We start from the raw sequence: 22,647 nt of genomic DNA, 5'->3' as shown, positions 1-22,647 counted from the left end.
CAATGCAGATTCAGGTTAATTATTATGTAAGTATAGGTTATCTGAGGTCCTGGCAAAGGGCTGTCAGTGCGCATGCTTTAAGCGGGGAATTTCTCCGTGGCTCCTAGCTTCTTGCTGTTTCTTCTGCTAGACTATGATAAAGTCAGCAGTTAAGCTGCAAACGGAACCTTCGACCACCCTGACCGCCCCACCTCTCCCTCTCGGCCGTTCGTTCCTGATACCTAACATTTAACTGTTGGAAGAAAACAGGCTATTGAGATTAATTCGGTCTCGAGGACAGGTGGTTTCCCGGAGCAATGCTGAATATAAACTTCAAAATACCATTGGAACTAGACACTGAACTTTTTCGGAACACCAGTAAATCATACACATGTTCTCTGGCCTTGCCTAATGAATAGCTGGAGAAGGCGTGGTGCCAAACCAGCACGAACCCGTGGGATTCTACGCATGAGCAGCGGTTCGCCAGTAAGTCAATTTAGATGCCACGTTTATCTTTCAACCAGCATCCAGAACTGCTTACATGCCAGCTTTTCCGCATGCATTCCAATTTTTTAATCTTTCAGTAAACTTAATTCATATAAGGTACCTAAAACCTCATAAAAAGAGTTTCTCCCCCTACTCCAGCTTAAGGATCTACCCATTTTAATATGGCGGAGACGGAGCCTGCGCAGTACGGACAAAGGAGGACTATTCCAATTTCTGGCAAAACAGTTAATATTCCCTTCTTCCGGTGCGGAAGGCTATACCATTCTCATATTTAATCATTTTTGTCATAATTCACACATGTTATTTTCCAAGATAATAAGTCCTCTCCTACGCTACAAGAAGACTCCTCTGTCTCTATGTATTGTGTAAGTGCTGCTTATATGGTCGAGCCTCTGAAGGGCCCCGCCATCCCCGAATGGTCTGCACCAACTTCACCTCCGGTTCCAGGTGTCATGGCTGCCTCGAGAGGCTAGTACGAATTTGCACCCGTGGTGCGGGGTCCGAAGCCCACACCCGGAAATTCAGCGAAGTAAAGTTGCATCTTGGTTGTGGAGGCGACAGCTTCTCGGTTTCCTGGAGATGGCGACGTCCGGGAGTTGTATGGCCCAGAAAACCTGGGAATTGGCCAACAACATGCAGGAAGCCCAGAGCATCGATGAAATCTACAAATACGACAAGAAACAGCAGCAAGAAATCTTGGCGGCGAAGCCCTGGACTAAGGAGTGAGGAGGTCCCTGGCGAGATGCAGGGGAGGGAAGGGGTGGCGGGAGTTTAGGAGACCCAGAGGGAGCGGGAATTGAATGGGGTGGATACCTTGCTTTTTCATGAACAGGGAGGAGAAAGAATATGCACTTGAAATATTCTGATCTTTTATTCCCACGAGTAGAGCCTTAGCCCCACCACTGGGGCTTTCTTCGTCTCCCCTTTCTGTTTAATACTTGTCTCCGAAGGATGGAAGAGGAAAACGCCAAGCGGTGATTTGGGGTGATTTGTCCCTTCTGAACATCCGTATTTGTAATATATGCCACACACTGCCTTGAACTTTATGTCAATATACACCTTGTTGAGACCTTCACCTCATCCCAGACTGTGGAGACAGCAGCTGTCTTCAGAAATTGAGCCAGCCTAAGGGTCTCTAACTATGGGCCATCTTCTAAAGATCTATAATCTTTTGATTGCTGGTCGTTATTTTAGAAACACACGAGGGTCTCCCCAGTTTTCCAGAATGTTACTCCACCAGTTCACATAAGCTAAAAGTCGTATCAATATAGCTTAAGGCTTTTTGCCCCTTAGCAAAATCCCTGTGGAAGTGATGACAAATTGAGGATTCTTTACCTAAGAGCAGATTTTGTTAGGAAGAGAGTAAAAAGCAATCTAATGGAGAGATAGAAAAGAGAACCATGGTCACCATACAAAAACCATACTTCATCTGTCTGACAGTTTATCACAAGGCAAACTTTAACAGTCAGTATTCTGATCCAGTAATGTTTATTGAATACCTAATATGAGCTGAGCACTGAGGTGGAAATTTCCATGTCATTTAATCTTCATGACAATCCAGCACTGTATTTTCATTCTGTTGCAAATAAGAAAACAAGCAAATACAATAAGGAACTTATTTCATAATCACAGAGGCAAAAAAAAAACCTCCCAAGTGACCAATCGTCAGGCCTAAGATCAAATCTCACTATTGTCACTAAGTAGTTGATTGCCCCCACGTAATTTACTTATCCATCTTTATCTTTTTATTTGTGAAATGGAAATAAGACCAATTGGTGATGTCATGAAGATAAGGTAGCATATAAAAAGGATGTACTATAAAGCAATATAAAAAAGGATGTCTAGAATGTATGCAATAAGAGCACAATAACTTTTTTCCTTTTCCCCAATAAATGGAGTAGCCAAGATTTTCATTCATATCTTGGATCCCAAAAGCAAGTCTCTTTGTCTTCAATTTATAATTGAAACCTGTGGATAGACATCTTAAAAAGGCTTCTCAGAGACATTGACTGACCACTCTATATAGACTGGTTAGTGTGCCTGGTTGTCTGCTTTCTTCTATAGCAGGCTATGCATTTTAGGTTGATACAGCCAATTAATATTTGGAAGCTGTCATCTTGCCTCACTGTCTGATTGTAGCTTTACTTATACTCATCTTAGCTGTCTTGGGCTATATCAGTGAGATGGAAAATGTAATTTTATTCAAGAGTAGTTTACTCACATCCACAGATAACAAACCAAAAGAATGATTATAGTAGAACTAAAGATATTAGGGCTGCATTTTTAATTTTGAGGCTGCTATCACAGAAGTTGAGTATGTGTCAGGCACTAAGCTACTTTATATATTACTTCATTTAGTTTATTTCCTCCTAACAACTCTGAAATATCCTATTTTCAGTTGAGAATACTGGGGCACAAGATATTAAGTGGTTATTTTAAGGCCACAGCTAGGACCTGGCAGTGCAATGATTCAAACCTTGGCAGACAGATGTCAGAACACACATTCTTAACCATGAGGCCAGAGGTTAGGACTGAGAATAGTTGGGCACAACCATCCAACCAGAATCACAGTCAGAGTTGGTGATTCCAAAATTAAGGAGAAAAAGTCTTTTGAACTGGTCACGTACTTACCTCTTTTCTACTTGAGCAGTATAGTCTAAAAAACTATTTCATACTCTTCCCTTCCCCCAAGGGGAAATATTTGGCAGGACCCTGACATGTTTATCATTTCCATCACCCCGCAGAAACTCTGTCCTTTTCTACTTCTTTTTTCTTTTCCACATTCTACACTTTCTCCCCCTTCTACTATTATAAATTCCTTCAATATTCATTATCTTCGCACACACTCTTTTGAAATTGTACTTTATATAAGAAAGTTAATTACACCATGCTTTTGTTTTGTAGTCACCATTACTTTAAGTACTGCAAGATCTCAGCATTGGCTCTACTGAAAATGGTGATGCACGCCAGATCAGGAGGCAACTTGGAAGTGATGGGCTTGATGCTGGGAAAGGTGGATGGTGAAACCATGATCATTATGGACAGTTTTGCTTTGCCTGTAGAGGGCACTGAAACCCGAGTAAATGCTCAAGCTGCCGCATATGAGTACATGGCTGCATACATAGAAAATGCCAAACAGGTAAAAATGTTGTTCCTTAAAGTTTAATTACTGCAAGTAAGAGTCTCATGGAGACTTTTGACTTTCTAAACTTAAAGCTATCCTCTTTACATTAAGTTTATGTTTCAAGTTATTTTAAATAATTCTATATAAAATGTGTATGATGTTAGCATAAAATTTTTAAAATAAATCCTCACACTTGCCCTAGCTGGTATAGTTCAGTGGATTGAGCATGGGCCTCCGAACCAAACAACTGCAGTTTGATTCCCAGTCAGGGCACATGCCTGAGTTGCAGGCCAGTTCCCAGCAGGGGACGCACAAGAAGCAACCATACACTGATGTTTCTCTCCCTCCCTCTCTTCCCCTCTAAAGATAATAAATAAAATCTTTAAAAAAATAATAATAAAAATAAATCCTCACACTTGAGAGAGATCTTGAAAGTTCTTATCACAAGAAGTAAATTATAACTGTGGTGATAGATGTTAATTGACACTTATTGTGATCAATTCCCAATTTATACATATCAAATCATTACATTGTATATCTCAGCTAATGTAGTGTTATATGTCAATTATATCTCAATAAATTTTTTTTTAATTCTCACACTCATTATCAGATGTGTGTTTAAAACCCAAAACTTTAGAAGTAACCTAAAGTTACTGAATATAAAATTGATTCACTAAATTGTATGGTATAGCCATACAATCAACTGCCAACCAGTAGTTATACATGATACTAAACAAACCCCAGAATATTTTCAGTGAAGAAGCAAAGTGTAGAGTACTATATGTGGTATGCCATCGTGTTTGTTTTTATTAATCTACCTATGTGCAAAGAATATCTTGAAAATAACTATATAAGCAGCTGGGTATAGTGGTTACATCTGGGCTGAGAAACTGGATAATTGGGGGGAAGAGGTAGGAAGGAGACTGAATAACCTTTATATCTTATTAATTTTGTGCTTTGGGCATGTGTTATTTATTCAAAACATCTTTTTTTACTTGAAAGCAGCATATTCTATGAACTATTCTGCGTACTATTATTTTACTATAATGCTGTATAAACAGATCATATGATCTGTTTCTAAGATTAAACAAGAACCTCAAGCTCCCTTGCCCTCTTCATTTGTTAGGTTGGCCGCCTTGAAAATGCAATTGGCTGGTATCATAGCCACCCTGGCTATGGCTGCTGGCTTTCTGGGATTGATGTTAGTACTCAGATGCTCAATCAGCAGTTCCAGGAACCATTCGTAGCAGTGGTGGTAAGTATTTTTACAACCAGTTGTAATTAAGTTCTTCATAAAGATTACTAAAACAGGTGTTCATTGAGAAATAAAACGAGTGTGGTAAGAGCAAGGCTCTGTTGTCAGTCTGCCTAGGTTTGAATCGAATTCCACCTCTTGTTTGAACAAATGACTGATCCTCTCGGTGTCTCTTCCCCCACTCTGTAAGGTGAAGGTGATCCTGGCACCTGTGTCTCAGTTCCCTGCACACAGTAGGCATTGAGTCACTGTTGAATGAATTGAGTAAATCAGGAACTGCTAGAGCAGCTCTTGCTATGTTCAGTGTTCTAGATGCAATCCAGGCTATCACGAGGAAGGTAGAAAGTGTTCAGCTATTAAAAGAAAAAAAATTTGGAAAAGAGGAGTAAATGTTCTAATAGTATTCTTCAATAGTGTAGTAACTAGATCTAATCTCTAAAGTAACTGTGAGACATTTCTATACTTAGCACTTCATTGAATTTTTACAGATTTTTAGTTTGGTTCTTTATTCCTACTATTTGGTTATTTTAATTATTGTGTGTATCTCTATCATGTTATATGTACATATATATTTCTAGATTTATAATATTCAAACAAATGGAAGTATATAAAGATTTTATTTTCAGCAGATACTAAATGTATTTTATTGTAGATTGACCCAACAAGAACAATATCTGCAGGGAAAGTGAATCTTGGAGCCTTTAGGACATACCCAAAGGTAATTTTTTAAATTATAAGTCCCTATAACTTTTAAATTCCAAATATTTGACTTATTTTTCAAAGATGTGTTATGGTTAGTTCTTGTTTTCGCCTAAAACAATTTAATAATATTTTAAAAACAGCAGGCAGATTGTCTTTAGCACTAGTTGTTCTTAGCAGAAAACAGTACATTTGTGTTTCTATAGTTAATTTTATTGGGAAAGCAGTCTCCATTTGTTAATAAGGATGTGTGTGTCCGTGGTATTCTAACAAGTACTAGAGAACAAGCTACGTATATCTGTTTCCTTCCCTGCTAAAACGGTTATTAGCACAAGTGCGTCTCACCAAAGGACAAGAAAAGTCATTATAGGGAAAATCCAGTTTTCCTCCCCACCTGGAGTTGACAGACAGTATAAACAATATACATTGTAGAATGTTTAGGTTCAATATTTGGCTCCCCCAAATTAATTTTCTATAAATGTAAAGCTACATGTAAGACATTGTTTTTCCTTTGATTTGCTTTCCTTAATTTTCTATTTTCTTCATTTTTGTTTAGGGCTACAAACCTCCTGATGAAGGACCTTCTGAGTACCAGACTATCCCACTTAATAAAATAGAAGACTTTGGTGTACACTGCAAACAGTAAGTAATTTAAAAATGTATCTGTCCTGGCTGGTGTAGCTCAGTGGATAGAGCGTGGGCCTGTGAACCAAGGGGTTGCTGGTTGATTCTCAGTCAGGGCACATCCCTGGGTTTCAGGGCACGTCCCCAGTGGGGGGCTCTTGAGAAGCAGCCACACATTGATGTTTCTCTCCATCTCTTTCTCCTTTCCTTCCCCTTTCTCTAGAAATAAATAAAATCTTATTGAAAAAATGTATCTGATGCCAGAGTCATAAGAAACCTAAGATATACAGACCAAGCCCCTTACAGATGAGAATAAAAGGTTCAGCCAAATTCCTTTCATAATGCCTTTTGAAATAGTAGTAAAAATGTACAAATTTAGAATAATGTTTGCATTTTTATTAATAATTGTTTTAATCTAATGTATTTTCCTTTCACGCGATCATAAATATTTTATCAATATACAAGATATATGGTCCAATATACAAGAAATCAGCAGTTGAAAAAAAATGTACTCAGCAGCCTAACACCAGCCTATCTGCAACCTAAAAATACCCAGGTTTCACGAAGCAAAAATTCTTCACATTTTGACTCCAAAAGTTAAAGAACCCCTACTGAAAACCTCTGAATTGCATACTTCTTTAACATAGTGAATCTTATGAATCTTACGGTATATGAGCTACACCTCAGTTTTTAATATGTTAAAGAAACCAGGGAGGACAGTTTTCTCCACCTCCTAAATGTATCTTGCCACTTTTCATTATCATCTTGTCCCAAGCCATCTGGAGCCTGAACCAGAGTGCCGGCCTTCTAACTAATCTTCCTGCTTCTGCCCTTCATCCCTTTAGGTCTTTTGTTCACCAAGTTGATTCTTTTAAAACTTACCCTATCTTAAATAGCATCTTCCTGTCATTCTGTGTTCCTTTTCCATTTTTTTCTTAGCACTTGACACCAACTGTTAGGTTTTTACTTCCTTGTTGTCAACTCCATTAGAAAGTAAACTTCATGAAAGTAGAATTGATTTTCTGCTGTATCCTAATATTTAAAGTAGAGCATGGCACATAGAAGGATTAGCACCCCCCCCCCAAAAAAAATGTTGCTTAAATGATTATCTAGTGTCTCCTTTCCTCCATACCTCCTATCCCAACTTCAGGGGACACCTGTACGACTCATGTGCTACTACCACTCTTATTTTTCTGTTTAGAAATTCTTATTGAGGAACTACTATAAAGGATCATGGACAAAACCAAGGGGGAGGGTGGAAGCAAGGGAGGGAGGTGGGTTTGGCTGGGGTGGGAGGAGTGGTGGGGGGAAATGCAGACAACTGTAATTGAGCAATAAAATATTTTTTTTTAAATCCTTAGAAAATTCCAGAATTTCTAAAATTGAGTTTTTAAATGTATGTGGTTTTCAGTCATCCTTAAGATATGTCTGAAGAAAAAAATCCGTTTTATTTTTCAGCTAAAGGTTTAGGATTAATCACTTAATTTACCCTATTGAGAAGAATTTAAGACATTCCCATGTGAGAGAATGGCTCCTGGGCACCTTTGCTGTGATAATTACATTTTCAGAATAACCAAGTCAGTTTTTTTCTTTTATTTATACTGAGTTGTAGTCGTCAAGAGCTTATACTTTTAACACCTACTCTACTTTTGTTCAGGCACCAGCAGCTTTTGAAACAAAAAAGACAGTAGCAGGCTATGCTTTCTGTGTCCAAACAAGGCAACATTTCCTGTTTTACTGAAATAGGAGCCCACCAGAGAGGAGTGGCCACTTTCCAGCTACCTACATTGCGATAGCCTAGCATTTTGAATCTGGAATTGATTGCATATTCAAAGATGTACTCTTACTTATCCTTTTTCACAAGCAAATAAGTGTCTTAATTTAGTTTTATTTCAAATCTGTAATGATTTGAAATATTGCCAAGTTGAAAGAGCAGAATTCTGTGCAGTTTGGATATAGAGCCATTCCATAAAGTATCTGCTGATGAGCTACTATTTGCATTTATACTGACTTTTCTTTTTTCTTTCCTACCTTAAATGCCAGATTATAATGCACACTCAAAGTCTGTTTTAAACATAGAATCTAATGTAGATATTAATATTTTTAACTTTGAAGAATCTTAGTGAAAATAAGAGTTTCTTTTATCTTGCATGTTACCAGTGTTTTGCAAGCATATAGTTTAAAAAGTAAAATGGTTCCATGAAACTTACTATGAAGAACAAGGCTTATACTCTTCCCTTTTGCATCCCCTAGACGCAGTCACTTAAACTGTTACAGTTACTACTTTAAGGATTTACTTGAATACCTTTAAACAGCATGCTGATAGTACTGCTTCTTGATTTTCAGTCCTAGGCAGGATCTGTTACTGACTTATACAGAAGGTGAGGGTTAGCTCCATAAGTTGTTTCAAATGTTCTTGTTTTCAACTCTGCTATTCAAAAAAAAAAATTTTTGTATCAACCTGTGGAATTAAAACAAATTACATTAAGGTGATCCACACATTTTAAAACATAAAAGTCTATTTAGAGCCTCAAGTTTGAGTGCCCTTATTTTCCACCCTTTATCTAAGTATCTGTTTCAGTACTCACCCTCTAATCCAGCAATTTTCAACAGGTGTGCTGCAAAAATTTTTAAAGCATGCAGTACCCGCCTATTTTAGTCAAAGGCACTGACCTTTTGTCCCTTAGATTGTCAAACAAAAAATGACAACAGCCAACACAACAATAGCTATTGAATGAATCAAAATTATATCTATTTTTCTGTCAGATTGGCAAAAAATACATTTGTTGATGTTCCATAGAATTTTAATAACTACTTTATCTGTGCCATGAGATGAAAAAGTTGGGAATCACTGCTCTGGTCTCTTTTTTTCATCAGGGATCAGAAGTGCTGCTCCCCTTTCCACACCTGACCCTCACTCCTGGGGCCTTGCTGCCTATATACTCTTGTAAATGTCTACACTCTGGATATAAAATTAAAGGCCAGAAGGTTTTTGGTAGTAAACATAACTTTTCATATCCTTTCTCTGCCACTTACTTGCTGTGTAACTTTAAGCAAGGTCTTTACTCTCTATCTGTTTCCTTGTCTGTAGAATGGGAAAAAATGAATGGAAGGAAGATAAATGAGAATGCATGGAAAACACCCAGTACATAATAGGTGCTCAAGAAGAATGCTGTTCCCCTTCTGCATTTCAGTAGCTGTGTCCTTTCCATCTTCAGATATGCACAGGAGTCTTAATTGTGAAAACACCTTCACTTTATTCTGATGTCTTTAAATTCTCATTCTTTTTTATTTCTTCATCCTAAACTTAACCAACAAGCATTTTTGATCTGTTCATGTGTTGTGGTCTTTTGTACCACTCACTTGAGCCTGAGCCTGAGCCTTTAACCCCTTCACTCCCGCCCTGCTGCGTGGCATCCTTTGTGGTATCCGTGCCCCTAGTTTCTCTCCTCTACACATCCTGCTATAGCCAGCTTTCTAAAGCCCTCTTTTGCCATGCCACTGCTCTGCTCAAACACCTTCTATGAGTCCCAAATACCTAAAAGATAAAGGTTAAACTTCTTAGCCTTTTATGTTATGTCGTGTACCAACTAGACCCCAACAGTTTTCTGGGTTTTCCTCATATAATTCTGCTCCTGCTGAATTGACCATGGCTGTCCTTTCTGTGAATTGGTGCTCTCTGCCTGAGCCCCTCCTTGCTCTCAAGATCCCCGCACCATAGACTCATGTAGGGGTCACTCTAATCCTGCTTTCTCCCTGAGGTTTCTCAGGCAGTCTGTCGACTCTAAAAGTACTCATTATCTCTAACAGTTAATTCGAAGGTGATTGATTTTATTATATATGCACTATAATAGCATCACTTACTGTTATTCAGTATATGTCATCTAACTTTTTGTGGATTAATATCACGTCTTCTGTATAAGAGGTAAGCTTGTTAAGATAAAGAAGTCCCTTGTGTTTCTGTGTATCCATTGATGTACAGAACCTAGACATTTAAATATTTATTACTTGAAAAAAGTATGTTTTTCAGACATTTAAGCAAAGTTTCCTTGCTATAACTGATTATAAGTTAGGTTCCTTTGGAAGTAATAGTAATTCTTTTAGGTGCTTTAAGGACCTACTTTATACTTTATACTTTTCCAAAAAGCAGTGGCTCCTAATTGGGGGATTAGAGTGGGGAGAATGGGACATCCACATGTCATGTTCAGTATTTTAAAAAGCCTAACAGAAACACTTGACCCTAGGCAGGCAGTTCATAAAGCTTATGTGCTATTGTCTAAAACTAATAAATTCTCAATATCATGGATAATTGTGTCATTTAGAAATTCAGATTTTTGTTGATGACTTCTTGGAAATTTCTGGGCGCTACAGAGGGAAAAAATACAACACAAGAAAAGTGTAGCGAGCAGATTTTTTAAACCATGACCCTGAAGAGTAAAGAAAAGATGGTTACCTGTTATTCCCTTGGACTAAAAACTTCAATTTGGCTATAACTCATATGATGTGGCTGAGTATTTTTTATTTACTTACTTAATGTTCTTTTTTGTAGATACTATGCCTTAGAAGTCTCGTATTTCAAATCCTCTTTGGATCGCAAATTGCTTGAGCTTTTATGGAATAAATACTGGGTGAATACGCTGAGCTCCTCTAGCTTGCTTACTGTAAGTATTCTGCTTCTAAGGAATGCGCTCGAATTTTCTCTAAGCTACATAAGAGGTTAATAACTTAAACTCTTTTTCGTGGAATGATTATACCTGACTTGACCAACACATCAGGGCTGGGGTCGGATTCTACATGACCAGACCTAGATTAGGATAATAGGCCAAGCAGAGGTCTGCGTCATGTACTGTTGAGACCAAGTCTAAATGGCAAACACAGTGCCCAAATGAGGGTGATATCTGCTCCTGCCTCAGAGACTTAACAGAGAAAAAATTCAAGTACTGTTTTTTGTTGTGTTAGGTATTTCAGGTAGGATTCTAGTTACAAGTGATAGGAGACCCAACCACACTGACTTAAAGAGAATGATTTCAGCTGCAAAGTTTAGGAGTAAGGCATATTAGTTTAGCCTCAGCTAAGTTTGCATTCAAACAATATTATGAGGTCTTTATCCTTCTTTCACAGCTTAGGTTTTATGTCATTTAGCTGTAGTTGCAGGCTTCATGTGAAAGGAAGATGCCAGTTAGCTTCAGACCTCATAGCCTCTCAGCGTCACATTCAAAAGGGAAGATCAAGATACACACACCTTTCCATTTCTGTCCTTTTGCCTCTCTCCCTCTCTCCCCAAGGTGAAGCCTTATTGTGTCTGAGCTTTGCTTAAGTCATATGCCCATGCTTACACCTGAAGGGTAGAAGAAACCATTTCAGGAGTACATGGACAAGGGATGGGGAATCAGAATGGCATTACCTTAAAGCAGCATCTGCCAGGCCAAAAAAAAAGAGTCACTAAAAGCTGATATAATGAGAAGGATGTTTCTGTAACAAGCTTCTATGTATTCTGCCTAGAGCTTATATAGGAATATAGTATTTATGTTTGGTTGGTTGGTTGGTATTTTGTTTTAACTTTTTTTTAAAAGTAAGCCACTTCATACAGTACAGTTTAGCATAGTGGTTAGAACCACAAAATTTGGAATAAAACTAACTCAGTTCAAACAACTCTGCCACACTGGCTGTGTGTGACCTTCAAAAAATTATTTAATGTGACTGAGCCTTTCTTGGGCTCTATGATAGTACTACCTCCATCATTAAGTACATTGAGAATCAATGAAATACTTTATATAAAGCAGTTAGCAAAGTGCCTGGCATATAATAAAGCCTCAATAAATGTTGTTGTTGTTGTTGTTGTTGTTGTTTGGTTCATTGTATTAAGGGGAAAAGACCTCACTTGGACATATTTTCTGTTACTTTAAACACAATTCTGAGAAGTTTTCTTTTATTTTTAATCTTCAACAGTCAGAAGTAGCAAATGAGAAGGAAGGAGAATGATCATAACAGCAAACATTTATTAAGAGTTTCCTATTCTCCAGACACGGCTAAATGCTTTATATGTGTTGTTTCCTTAAAGGCAAGTGCACTCATAGCAGCCAGAAGTGACACATGATGGCAAGGGGAGAAAACACTAAGACCAGAGCAGCCTGAACCTTTTTGTAAAGGCAAACCTACCTACTCAGCCTATGGCTGTCCCTGTATTCCAGCACTGCACATATTGAGGACTTTAAAAACCAAGAAAAGGTTAAATTATATTTCTTCCTTTCTTACAGTTTTATATATAGTTCATTACAGCATTTTAAGTAAAAAATACATAAATATATATTCAGCTCATCTCCTTTCCCAGCTAAAGCATGTAACCTAAAAAGTGATTTTTACTTTTTACCTAAAAAGTAGCAGAAAAAAAGTAATTTTCTGATTTAAAAAATTAGTTCCCTATATTTATTCTGTGTCTGAAATATACTTGATGTCATTTTATTGCATTTTAACAGTATAACTTTTTCTGCCATCCTACATTTTCATGGCATGAACTAAATCTTCCAAATATGAAGTGGTCTAGAAACCCTCATAAACCTTAGGGTTTTCTCATAACCATGTGTGTATTGAGGGGGAGGGGGGAGGGGCAGTTGGTGGTGGTGTTGGTGCCCTAAGCCATTTAGATCCAAAGTGAATATAATTGCATGTTTAAAAAATACAAGTTTGTAAAATCACTGAGGAGCTAGTAGCATTTTGTTTTCTTTTTTTTTTTTTTTACCTTGTTTGAAACTAGCCCACATGCTATAGAGCAGACTACAAGTACTGTGAGGCCGGCTTCAGTATTACTTTTCCTCCTCTTAAGCAAACAGCAAGCCTGGTGTTCAGATCCAGTGGGAGAGGAACCCGAGGTTGAGCTGGTAGTATTTTAAAAGGCCCTCTGTAGTAACTGATGACAGCAAATAACTTTTCATGTTTGGTGATTGAACTGTATTTCTTGTACACTGTCCTATACACTGAGCAAATAGAATAACACATTGTTGCCAACTTGTTTGTTAAATCTTCATGCTTCTCTCTTGAAGATATAGGAAAGAAATGGAATATATACTTCACAACTAATCTTTATGAAAATTTGTTTTGTATTTCAAACACATTCTCAAAAAGATGTCCCACAGATCTTTTTACATTACAAAAACATTACAATTACATGTATATGTGTAACGATAAAAGTTTTTATTTTTGAAAAATAAGAAATGTTGAAAGACAAAATGGTATATACAGGCATAGGCAAAAATAGGTTTACAGTTTTGAGATCACAAAACACAAGGTTTATTTGCTGTTGTAATAATCATAACCTGCTGTCTTCCATACATACAACTGTAAACCTACTTTTGCTCCTGCTTTTCCCTGCTCTGTGTGTATTCCAACTTACCAAATGTAGGTGTGCATGTGAGCATATAGCGGTACTCTAAAATATAACTGTGGTTTTAGCTAGGTGGAGGAATTATATGTTTCTTTTCTCCTTTATAGTACTCTATGTTTTCCAGATATTCTGCAGCAGCATTTTATAATCAGAACAGCTAAAACAGTGTTATTTTTTAAAATATGTCATAAGTGCTGATTCTGGAAGTTCAACAAGAGCGGATAACAAAATTTCATTTTCCATCCACAGGATATATTGCATAAGAGATATTAAATGAATATCCTTCTTTATATAAATGAGTTATTACAAATAACAGTAAAATGTAATTAAATTATTAAAAAAGAACAAATAACAGAACTACCTAATAATTATTAAGGTTTTGCCAGGTGCCGTGAACAGTCCTAAGAGCTTTATATTTGTTACTTAATTTGATCTTCACAATAGCCTTAAGGTAGAAATTATCACCTTCATTCTCTATTTTCAAAAGAGGACTTAAAGGCACTCTCTCAAGGCCTCCCAACTAATCTGTAGGAGAACCAGAACCTGGGCTCAAATCTGTGAAAGCTTCTCATTATAATAAATATTGGATTTCAGCGAAGGAAAAATTTCAAATCTAGTCTTGAAATTATAAAAGGGTGAAAAACTATTTACTTACACTGCTTGAACTTTGGAGTCAGTTTTTCCAAGTTTCATTTGACTTTTTTATTCACTCACTATTCACTTAGACTTCATGGTGGAATTCTTTATAAATGACATATTCTATATTGAAGAAAACTAATTTACATTAAAAATGTCTAATGGTAGGCTTGTATTGTATACTGACACAATACATTTTCCCTACAGAATGCAGACTATACCACTGGCCAGGTCTTTGATTTGTCTGAAAAATTAGAACAGTCAGAAGCCCAGCTGGGACGAGGGAGTTTCATGTTGGGTTTAGAAACACATGACCGAAAGTCAGAAGACAAACTTGCCAAAGCTACACGAGACAGGTAAGAGCGAATCTATTCCTGCCCCTCTTTTTGTTTCAATATTTGCAAATAATAGCCCTGACTGATGTGGCAGTGAGTTGGACATCATCCACAAACCAAAAGGTCTCAGATTTGATTCCAGCCAGGGCATATGCCTGGGTTGCAGGCCAGGTCCCTAGTTGGGGGGCATGTGGGAGGAAACCAATCGATGTTTTTCTCATACATCGATGTTTCTCTCCTTCCCTTCCCCTCTCTCTAAAATTAAATAAATAAAATCTTTTTTAAAATTTGCAAATAATAATAGGATTCGAATTCCTTATAGTTTAACTTTCTTATAACTTAGAATGATACCTGAATATTAACTTCTTGGGACCTTTAAGAGTTGTCAAGGGCTGATTTTAACTTTGAAAATTTAGTAGACATTAGATAACTAGGCTTAAAGTCTAGTTGATGTTATGAAAAACTCTCAGTCATCTTTTCTAGGTTCAGCTAGAAAGTATAACAAATGAAACCAGTCAATCACCGAATTTTTTTTTTAAAAAAAAAGCTTCCACAAAAGAATGTCCTAATCCATTCTACTGTAATCATTTTCTGAGGGATTAAAGTGGGATTTCTAAAATTTATCAAATTTTCAATTTTTTTAAAGTTTAAATCCCTAAATAGTACAGGAATGATTGTATCTCCCTTGTTATACTTCTGAAATGACTTTTTATTTAGTATTCCAAATTTCACTAACAAGATTTGTTAGGAAGAAACTTTGAATATGTTCTCTGATAACTTAGGGTATAATTATGTGGCCCTTCAGATACATTCAGGATTGGGAAGACTACCTAAGTAACATTTACTTTCACAAAATTTTGAATTTTAATGTGATAATTAGGGACAGAGAGGAAGGGGAAAGTATGTTGACATCTATGTAAACCTGAAACCTTGGTATCTCTTTTAAGAAAAACTGGACTGGTGGGCCAGATGGAGAAAGGAGAAGGGAAGACAAAGTGTATTAGAAGCAGAAGCCCTCTTAAGTTAGAACTACTTCATTACTTTGTTCTTCATGGGTTTTCAGAAAGTAGAGATAGAGCTAGTAACCTGGATACAAATTACATTTTCCTTTGACATTAGGTCTCAATTTTAGTGTTTGCTCTGAATGTGTATTTTTCCGCATTCATCTCTGTAAGTCTGTAATTTGTAATTATATCTACCTTTATACTTGAATTTCTTTTAAAGCAAAAATTTCCCTATGGGAAAGCCTCCAATTGCATAAGTAGAAAAGTAGGAAGAACAAAAGTAGTAGTTTAAAAGTAAAGAATTTTCCTTTTGGGGGTAACTTTATAAGAATCATGTATTTTCTGAATATTGGTGGATTGTGAGCATTTTGGGGAGTTGCTTTTTATTTTTTATCAATTCTAAAATGTAAGTCCAGTCCTGGCTGCTGTGGCTAAGTGGATTGAGTGCTGGCCTGCAAACCAAAGGGTGGCTGGTTCAATTCCCAGTCAGGGTACATGCCTGGGTTGTGGACCAGGTTCCCAGTGGAAGGTGCGTGAGATGCAACCATACACTGATGTTTCTCTCCCTCTCTTTCTCTTTCTCCTTCCCTTCCCCTCTCTCTAAAAATAAATAAAATCTTATTTAAAAATAAATAAAATAAAATAAAATGTAAGTCCACCCACTAACCTAACTTTGACTTCTAATTATTTGAAGGATGTTTGTGATTATTTTAGGAAAAAAACAGAGAGGATTTTTTAAATAGTTTTAAAAATTATTCTAAGTAATAAACAATAAGGACAAGAATAACAGATTTTAATGTAATACTGGAATCAGTATCATTATGAATTATGTATAATTTAGCGACCTTCTAGAACAGAACTTTTCCCAAAGCAGCTAAGTAACAAAATTAATTTATGAATTCTATCAAATTTTACTTTGTTATTCCTTGTGAAGATGCTCTTAAGTAGTGAAATGGTCAAAAGATATCAGGAGACTAAAAATAATGAGAGTAAATTGATATGATTTGGAGAGTATGGCTAGAACTGAAAGTCATTTTTGGGAGTGTAAGGATGAAAATAGAGGGGGGTTGTGTATTTGAAATAGTTTTTAGGTCTTATGACATTATGTGATACATGTTTTTTCTTTCCAGCTGTAAAACTACCATAGAAGCTATCCATGGATTGATGTCTCAGGTTATTAAGGATAAACTGTTTAATCAAATTAACATCTCTTAAACAATCCCTAAGTAGTACTTTTGCTTGGAAGCCAGTATGAGAGAAATACTCAAGTAACACTTTAAAACCAGTTACCAAAAATCTGATTAGAAGTATAAGGTGCTCTGAAGTGTGCTGAACATATTAACATCCTGTAATAAAAGTCTTTGAAATCAAATTGTTCTTTCATTTTTTTGAGGGAGGGGTTACACTATTTTTCCTAGGGTCCTTTAGTGTTCTTGAATTAAGGGAAAGAAACTAGAACCGTTCAATTTTTTAAAGAGTCCTGCCTTTCTGAATTAGTCAAAGAATTTCAGCATCTCACTTGCCATACTGATTATCAGAGCCCCTTTTCAATTTGCCTATACATTAAATCCTCACTGAAGGTCTTTTGGAACTGCAGCAAAACCAGTTTTACCGTAGGATAAATAATATAAGTAAGAGTTCAGTTCTTACGGCATCTCAACAGGATGTTGAAAGGATGTTGAATTAAAGTGTTGTTTGAGGACCTCCTTTTGATAGACCGTTAGTAAAAATATGTAATTTAACATGGTATTTTTGTCTTCTTAGGAAACATTAACCAAGTAACACCATAAATTATTTTCCTGAAAATCAAATAACTCATTTGAGACAGAGCCCACCCAGCACAGGGTATCTAGTCATTCAGATATTCACAAAGTGCCTTTACTGGACCAGGCCCAGTTTGTACTCTCTGGAGATGTTTGAAACAAGATAGACAGGACCACTGTTCTCACAGAACTAAGTAAACAAAAATCAAAGTATATTGCTATGAAAGAGAAATAAACTGTGCTGGGGAACTCTTGGGGAAAACACTTACCCAGTTATACCTCCTGAAGGAAGTGCCTGACATTAGGCTAAATGTTGAGAGGTAGGAAGACTAACCAGAAAAAGCATAATGGGGAGACAATTACTTCTACGGGCCAAGAGTACAGCAGTGTGTGGAAGGCCAAAGGCAGAGAACAGAACTTTAGAACCTTCAGGAGCTAGATTCAGTTAGACTTGAGTGTTCAGTAGAATGTGGAGAATGGGAAGAGATAACTGATAAGATGAGGGTAGATCCTGCTTGGACTTTTCAGACCATCCTAACAGCACTGGGGAGTTAACAAGTCTTAAACAGCAGAAATGTGCTAGATTAATGTTTCTAAGTGCATTCTTAAGAGATGTGGGGGTGAGGGCTGGGTGAAAGCAGAGGAAGTGACCTATGACAAACAAAGAGTGAGAAGAGGACTCAAGATGAATCAAGAAAACATTAAATTTTAAAATGGCAGAGGAAGAGATCACAGAAGCAGAAGAGTAAAGTTTTCAGAAATATTTAACCAGTGACTTCAAATGTTGCCAAGAAGTCAAGGAAAGAAAAAAAAAAAAAAAAAGCCTAAAAGTTTTCCATTAGATACAGCAATGAGGTGGTCTTTGGCAAGATGAGGAAATCAATTACCTTTAGTATCCCAAACCTTTCTTGGACAGATGATATAATAGCACCTTAGTCTCATTTTATATCTCTTTAAATAAAAGCAAGCACCCCAGTGTCAAATGTTTCAACCTGCCCTCCATTTTTGTGCCCCCCCTTCAAAAAATAACTTCTCCCAACAAGCAACCAAAATGTGTATTTACTGCCATAGCCTTCAGCAACACCAATACCATGCTGAGTCATTGAGTTAGGAACACTCACAAGCTTGTTCAGCTTTCTCTGACAGACATGATTGAAGTTAAGGTTTGACATGAAAGAGTAAGGAGTAACTGAATTCACCATGAAAACATACTGGCAGTTTTCATCCCAAGAATACAATTATCCACAATTTAACATAAGTGACCTAATTGATTAAGACATCTTAGTGTGGCCCTGGCCAGGCAGTTCAGTTGATTAGAGCTTCATCCCCAAGTGACAAGGTTGTGGGTTCAATCCCTGCTGAAGGCACATACAAGTGTCAAACAATGAATGCATAAATAAGTGGAACAACAAATCCATGTTTCTCTTCCCCCCCTACTTCAAATCTCTCTAAAAATCAATTTTTTAAAAAAGACATCTTGGTATGATGAAAAATGCCCATGATAACAAAAGTAACACACAACCAGTTGTTTAAACAGTAAGAATTTGCTGGCTCACCTAACCCGAGTCCAGAATCAAATCTGGCTTAGGCACAGTTGGGTTAGGCTTGCTGGTATGGTTCCCAGCTCTGCCCTCCATTTGTTGACCTAAACCTAAAGCTGATCCTGCCAAACCAGCTGCATGCCACACCAGGCAGTTAGTGGGAAATAGCAGCTCAGGATTATCAAACTAAGTTTACCACTTAACTCTGGTCTAACGTGATTCATGAGCCCATCCCTAGGGTTATATGTATTGACTGTTTTAGACCAAAGAAGGGTTATCCCTGGAGTTGAGAGTGGGGTCATTAATACCCAAACTGCATAACTACTACACACTGAGAGGTTAAACGGATATTGGAGAAATGAACATTCCCTCTACTCATTGGCCCACCCCAGGCAGAAAGAAGCATTTGCATTTTATCGTTAATGTAGATACTTTACTAAAGAGCAAGATCCTTTACAAATATTTTTAAAGCATATCTTTAAATTTTAAGGAACTGTCATCACTTTCGGTATAAGTGCTCCAACTTATATTATTGAGCTTTCAGGAAATCGACCTTCAATTTGCAGCCATCATTCAGAAAGGAATGAATTGGGGTTACCTTTTCCTGCAAAGTATTATCTTACAGCCTTGAGCTATTCAGGAGCTGAATAGGCCATTTTCTAAGTGAAGTCTGTTTTTTGTTCGTTTTCAACTTTTTTAGGAGATAATTTCTCAAGCTCTTTGGTGATAACATACAGGAAATGTCAGTGGTTGTCAAAAACTTAACCCCAATGTCCAAGTAATAAAACTGGGGCAAGAAGCCCAGGCTGGAGAAAAGATGGAGCGAGAAGTCAGCTCCAAACAATTCAACCACATTAACATGGATATTGTTGAGAATGTATGCATTTAGTACCATTTTTAGAGTACATTGTCCAGTTATATGAGCACTTCATTCTACATGTTGTATTTATTGGTTAACAACAAAACACCACACAAGTTGTTATTTAGAAAGCCAAAAACAAAGAGCCAATGGGAAGAGAAACTGTATGTGCTCCATTGTTGCTGAATTTGGAGCATAAGCTCAAAGACCAAACATCAACTGCTCCATTTGAGGGATCTAGTCTGAAGATTGTTGTCACAAATTAGTATGACTACCTAGTATTCAGGATTTTGAAAAATCACTGCTTTACACAATAGAATAATAAACTGCTCAATAGTGCAGCCACTTGAAAATAAACACAGAAGGGCAGAAGCATGGTAACTTTACAATGAATCAGAGAAACTGTTTGGGAGTTTGGAGTGCTACATACTGCAGAGGCTCAGAGTTTCCAAAAACTGTTCTGTGAGTGATGAGGTACAGATGCATAAGTCATGCATGCAGAGAAGAGTTCATTTATATTGCTAAGTCTGCACTGTATCCATGTGTAGCTGAATAAACTGAACTGAACACAGACTGCTGAGTACCAAGGTTTCTTTCTATATTTCTGGATTGTTTTAACTATGAATTCCAAAGACACATGCATTGTTGAGCAATGTGGGGGGCTTTTTTGTTCTGAAGGAGGGTGTTTTTTGAAGGTAGGAAAATATACTACACAGAATGACTATTCTTATTTTTGTTTATCCTTATGATATAACTAAAAGATGATGATGTTCAAATTATGGTGAGGTAATTATTTCATTCACTGTTTAGTAACTGAAATGTCTATGTCATTGTGTTTGCAAAATATTAGTTGGAAAATTGAAAATCTAATTGTGTGTTCTCATTTTGGCCTGTTTCCAACACAACTACCAACATCAAATTAAATTTACCTTCTTTGGGCCAAAATGCTAATTTAAGGACTTCAAGTAACTTCTCCTGAGGTAATCAGTCTGTAAGTTTCTAAAGGCTACTAAACCTTTTATCCAAATATTAGTGGAAGTAATACCATTCATCTTTGTAAATATCAACTTATGGTCTACTTATTTTAGAAAACTAATAACACAAAACTTAGGTCAACTGTAACCAGACTGGCATACTTAAACTTTTGATCTCAGAAATAAGAATATTACAAAAATAAAATAAGGAACTCTGTCATTTCAGGTCAGTTTGGGGAGGAAATAGCTAAAATCATAGCTCGATAACTAACACCAATGATTAATTGCTTTTTCAACATGTGGATTATCTTGGTGCCAAAAATTATGGAACAATTGCCTAACAAATTGGAGAGTCCCTGATGTCAGTACTCATATTTTCTTTGGATTATGCTAAGCAATTATGCTAAACTTTCTAATGACTGAGTAAAATGGTGTTGCGCCTTGGGGCACATTTTGATGAACTACAGTTGTACTTTTCATAACCTAAGAGGCATATGCAAAAAGAAGTAAATTGTCTAGAATAAAGCTCTATGACCATTATTTTAGGTTTTAGAGGATTATAAATATCATATAACTGAATATGTTTACTGTTAATAGTCATTACTTTAAACTACTTAACTTCCTGAAAAATTAGTTGGTAAAAGCTCATCTCCAAATAAAAGTTTAATTTAAATGATTCATTTTTGTTCCTAGAATTTGCTACTTCATACTCCATTCTCATATTCAACACAATTCATTATTTGTATTATTGATATTAAATGAGTCCTTTGATACATGTATGTGTTTAGCTTTAATCTTTTACTTAAACTTGCATATGTTTCCAGTATACTTGAGGCTATTATCTGAAGATTCTGGGCTTAAATAAAGAACAAAAATTAGACTAAATAAAAAATTAATTTATGTTATATATGAAGACACACCATGTTGAATAATTACAACCATCTGAAAGTTCTATAGCTTCAGAGGAGTTAACTTGATATGCCACTGATGTGAAAATTATATATGAACACCACTTTTTAGGGGACATTATTTTTAAATTTTCTAACTAGTCTTAATATTTAAGGTAAAGGTTTCACTTAAAACTATGGAACTATGAACTACTTCATTTAGACAGACATCAACACTATGGACTTTTAGTTATCTGAAGATCTAAAAATAATTTATTAACAAATGCTTTACGTATTTACGTAAAGAGCAAAATTAAAAGAAAAGTTACATTGAATATGAAATTTTGAAGTACAAGTAGAAATTATATTTTCTGATTCTCAGGGTCCTCTACCATATTTCTAAGATCATCTTTTAAAGTACTATGTTCATCACAATAATATAACAAACATCACGAGAATATCACATTTTAATCAAGATTTTGAATTTCAACCTATAATGAATATAATAAAGTTACTTTTTCCTATTAACCAAGGGAAAATTTACATTCTTCCCTAAGAGTTAAATACTGCTATACATCAAAATCCAAATTTCTCACTGTGGCCCAAGGGCTGATCTGGCTCCTGCTTGCCTCTCATTCTATTCTCCCCCTTCTCCTTACGCTCCAGCCCTCTGGGTCCTTGTGTTCATCCAGTTTTCTTCACTCCGAGCCCTCACACTGGCTGCTTCATGGGCTTGGCACACCTCCCCACAGGTTCCTACAAGGATGGTTCGTTCTTCAACTCTCGGCTCCAATTCTGCTCCTCACAGAGGTTTTGCCTGTCTCCCTCATCTCAAGGAAACACCTTTCCCTCCTTCCTCCCCACTTCTATACCCAGGTTCATTCTATTTCCTTCACAGAATGTGGTACCACAATCAGAAATTATCTTGCCTATTGATATATTTACTTTTTCACTGTCTCCTCCTACTAGAATGTAAGCTTCACAGGGTGAGGGGTGTGGTGGGGGTTGGGACTTGATCTAACTAACTTCTGCATCCCCAGCACCTTGAACATGGCACATTCAAGACACTCAGTAAATAT

General features: G+C 36.6%; 1 protein-coding gene and 1 pseudogene across 2 annotated transcripts; one reads left to right on the top strand and one right to left on the bottom strand.

The window, feature by feature from the left end:
• Nucleotides 1-930: 930 nt before the first annotated feature.
• On the top strand, nt 931-16,916 carry COPS5 (COP9 signalosome subunit 5). Of its 2 annotated transcripts, none has more exons than XM_037058669.1 (8): nt 931-1,208; nt 3,391-3,625; nt 4,737-4,865; nt 5,518-5,583; nt 6,121-6,206; nt 10,738-10,849; nt 14,413-14,561; nt 16,675-16,916. In XM_037058669.1, the coding sequence occupies exons 1-8, from the start codon at nt 1,066-1,068 to the stop codon at nt 16,757-16,759; spliced, it is 1,005 nt and encodes a 334-aa protein (XP_036914564.1). In that variant the 5' UTR covers nt 931-1,065; the 3' UTR covers nt 16,760-16,916. The 2 variants fall into 2 exon arrangements, with proteins under 2 accessions (XP_036914564.1, XP_036914565.1); XM_037058670.1 differs by having other exon boundaries at nt 1,128-1,216.
• Nucleotides 12,927-13,060, bottom strand: LOC118995604 (uncharacterized; annotated as a pseudogene).
• Nucleotides 16,917-22,647: the final 5,731 nt, after the last annotated feature.

This window comes from Sturnira hondurensis, unplaced genomic scaffold (assembly GCF_014824575.4).
Source record: "Sturnira hondurensis isolate 20B ecotype Veracruz unplaced genomic scaffold, ASM1482457v3 Scaffold0010128, whole genome shotgun sequence".
Lineage (NCBI taxonomy): Eukaryota > Metazoa > Chordata > Mammalia > Chiroptera > Phyllostomidae > Sturnira > Sturnira hondurensis.
The sequence above is the reverse complement of the archived record's forward strand: the minus strand, read 5'-3'. Positions and strand labels throughout refer to the sequence as shown.

Bases quoted from the DNA above. Each gene is read 5' to 3' on its own strand.
- COPS5 (XM_037058669.1), top strand. From the start codon at position 1,066: ATGGCGACGTCCGGGAGTTGTATGGCCCAGAAAACCTGGGAATTGGCC. The intron at 3,626-4,736 runs GTAAAAATGTTG...TTCATTTGTTAG, and splicing joins ACATAGAAAATGCCAAACAG to GTTGGCCGCCTTGAAAATGC. The intron at 6,207-10,737 runs GTAAGTAATTTA...TCTTTTTTGTAG, and splicing joins TTTGGTGTACACTGCAAACA to ATACTATGCCTTAGAAGTCT.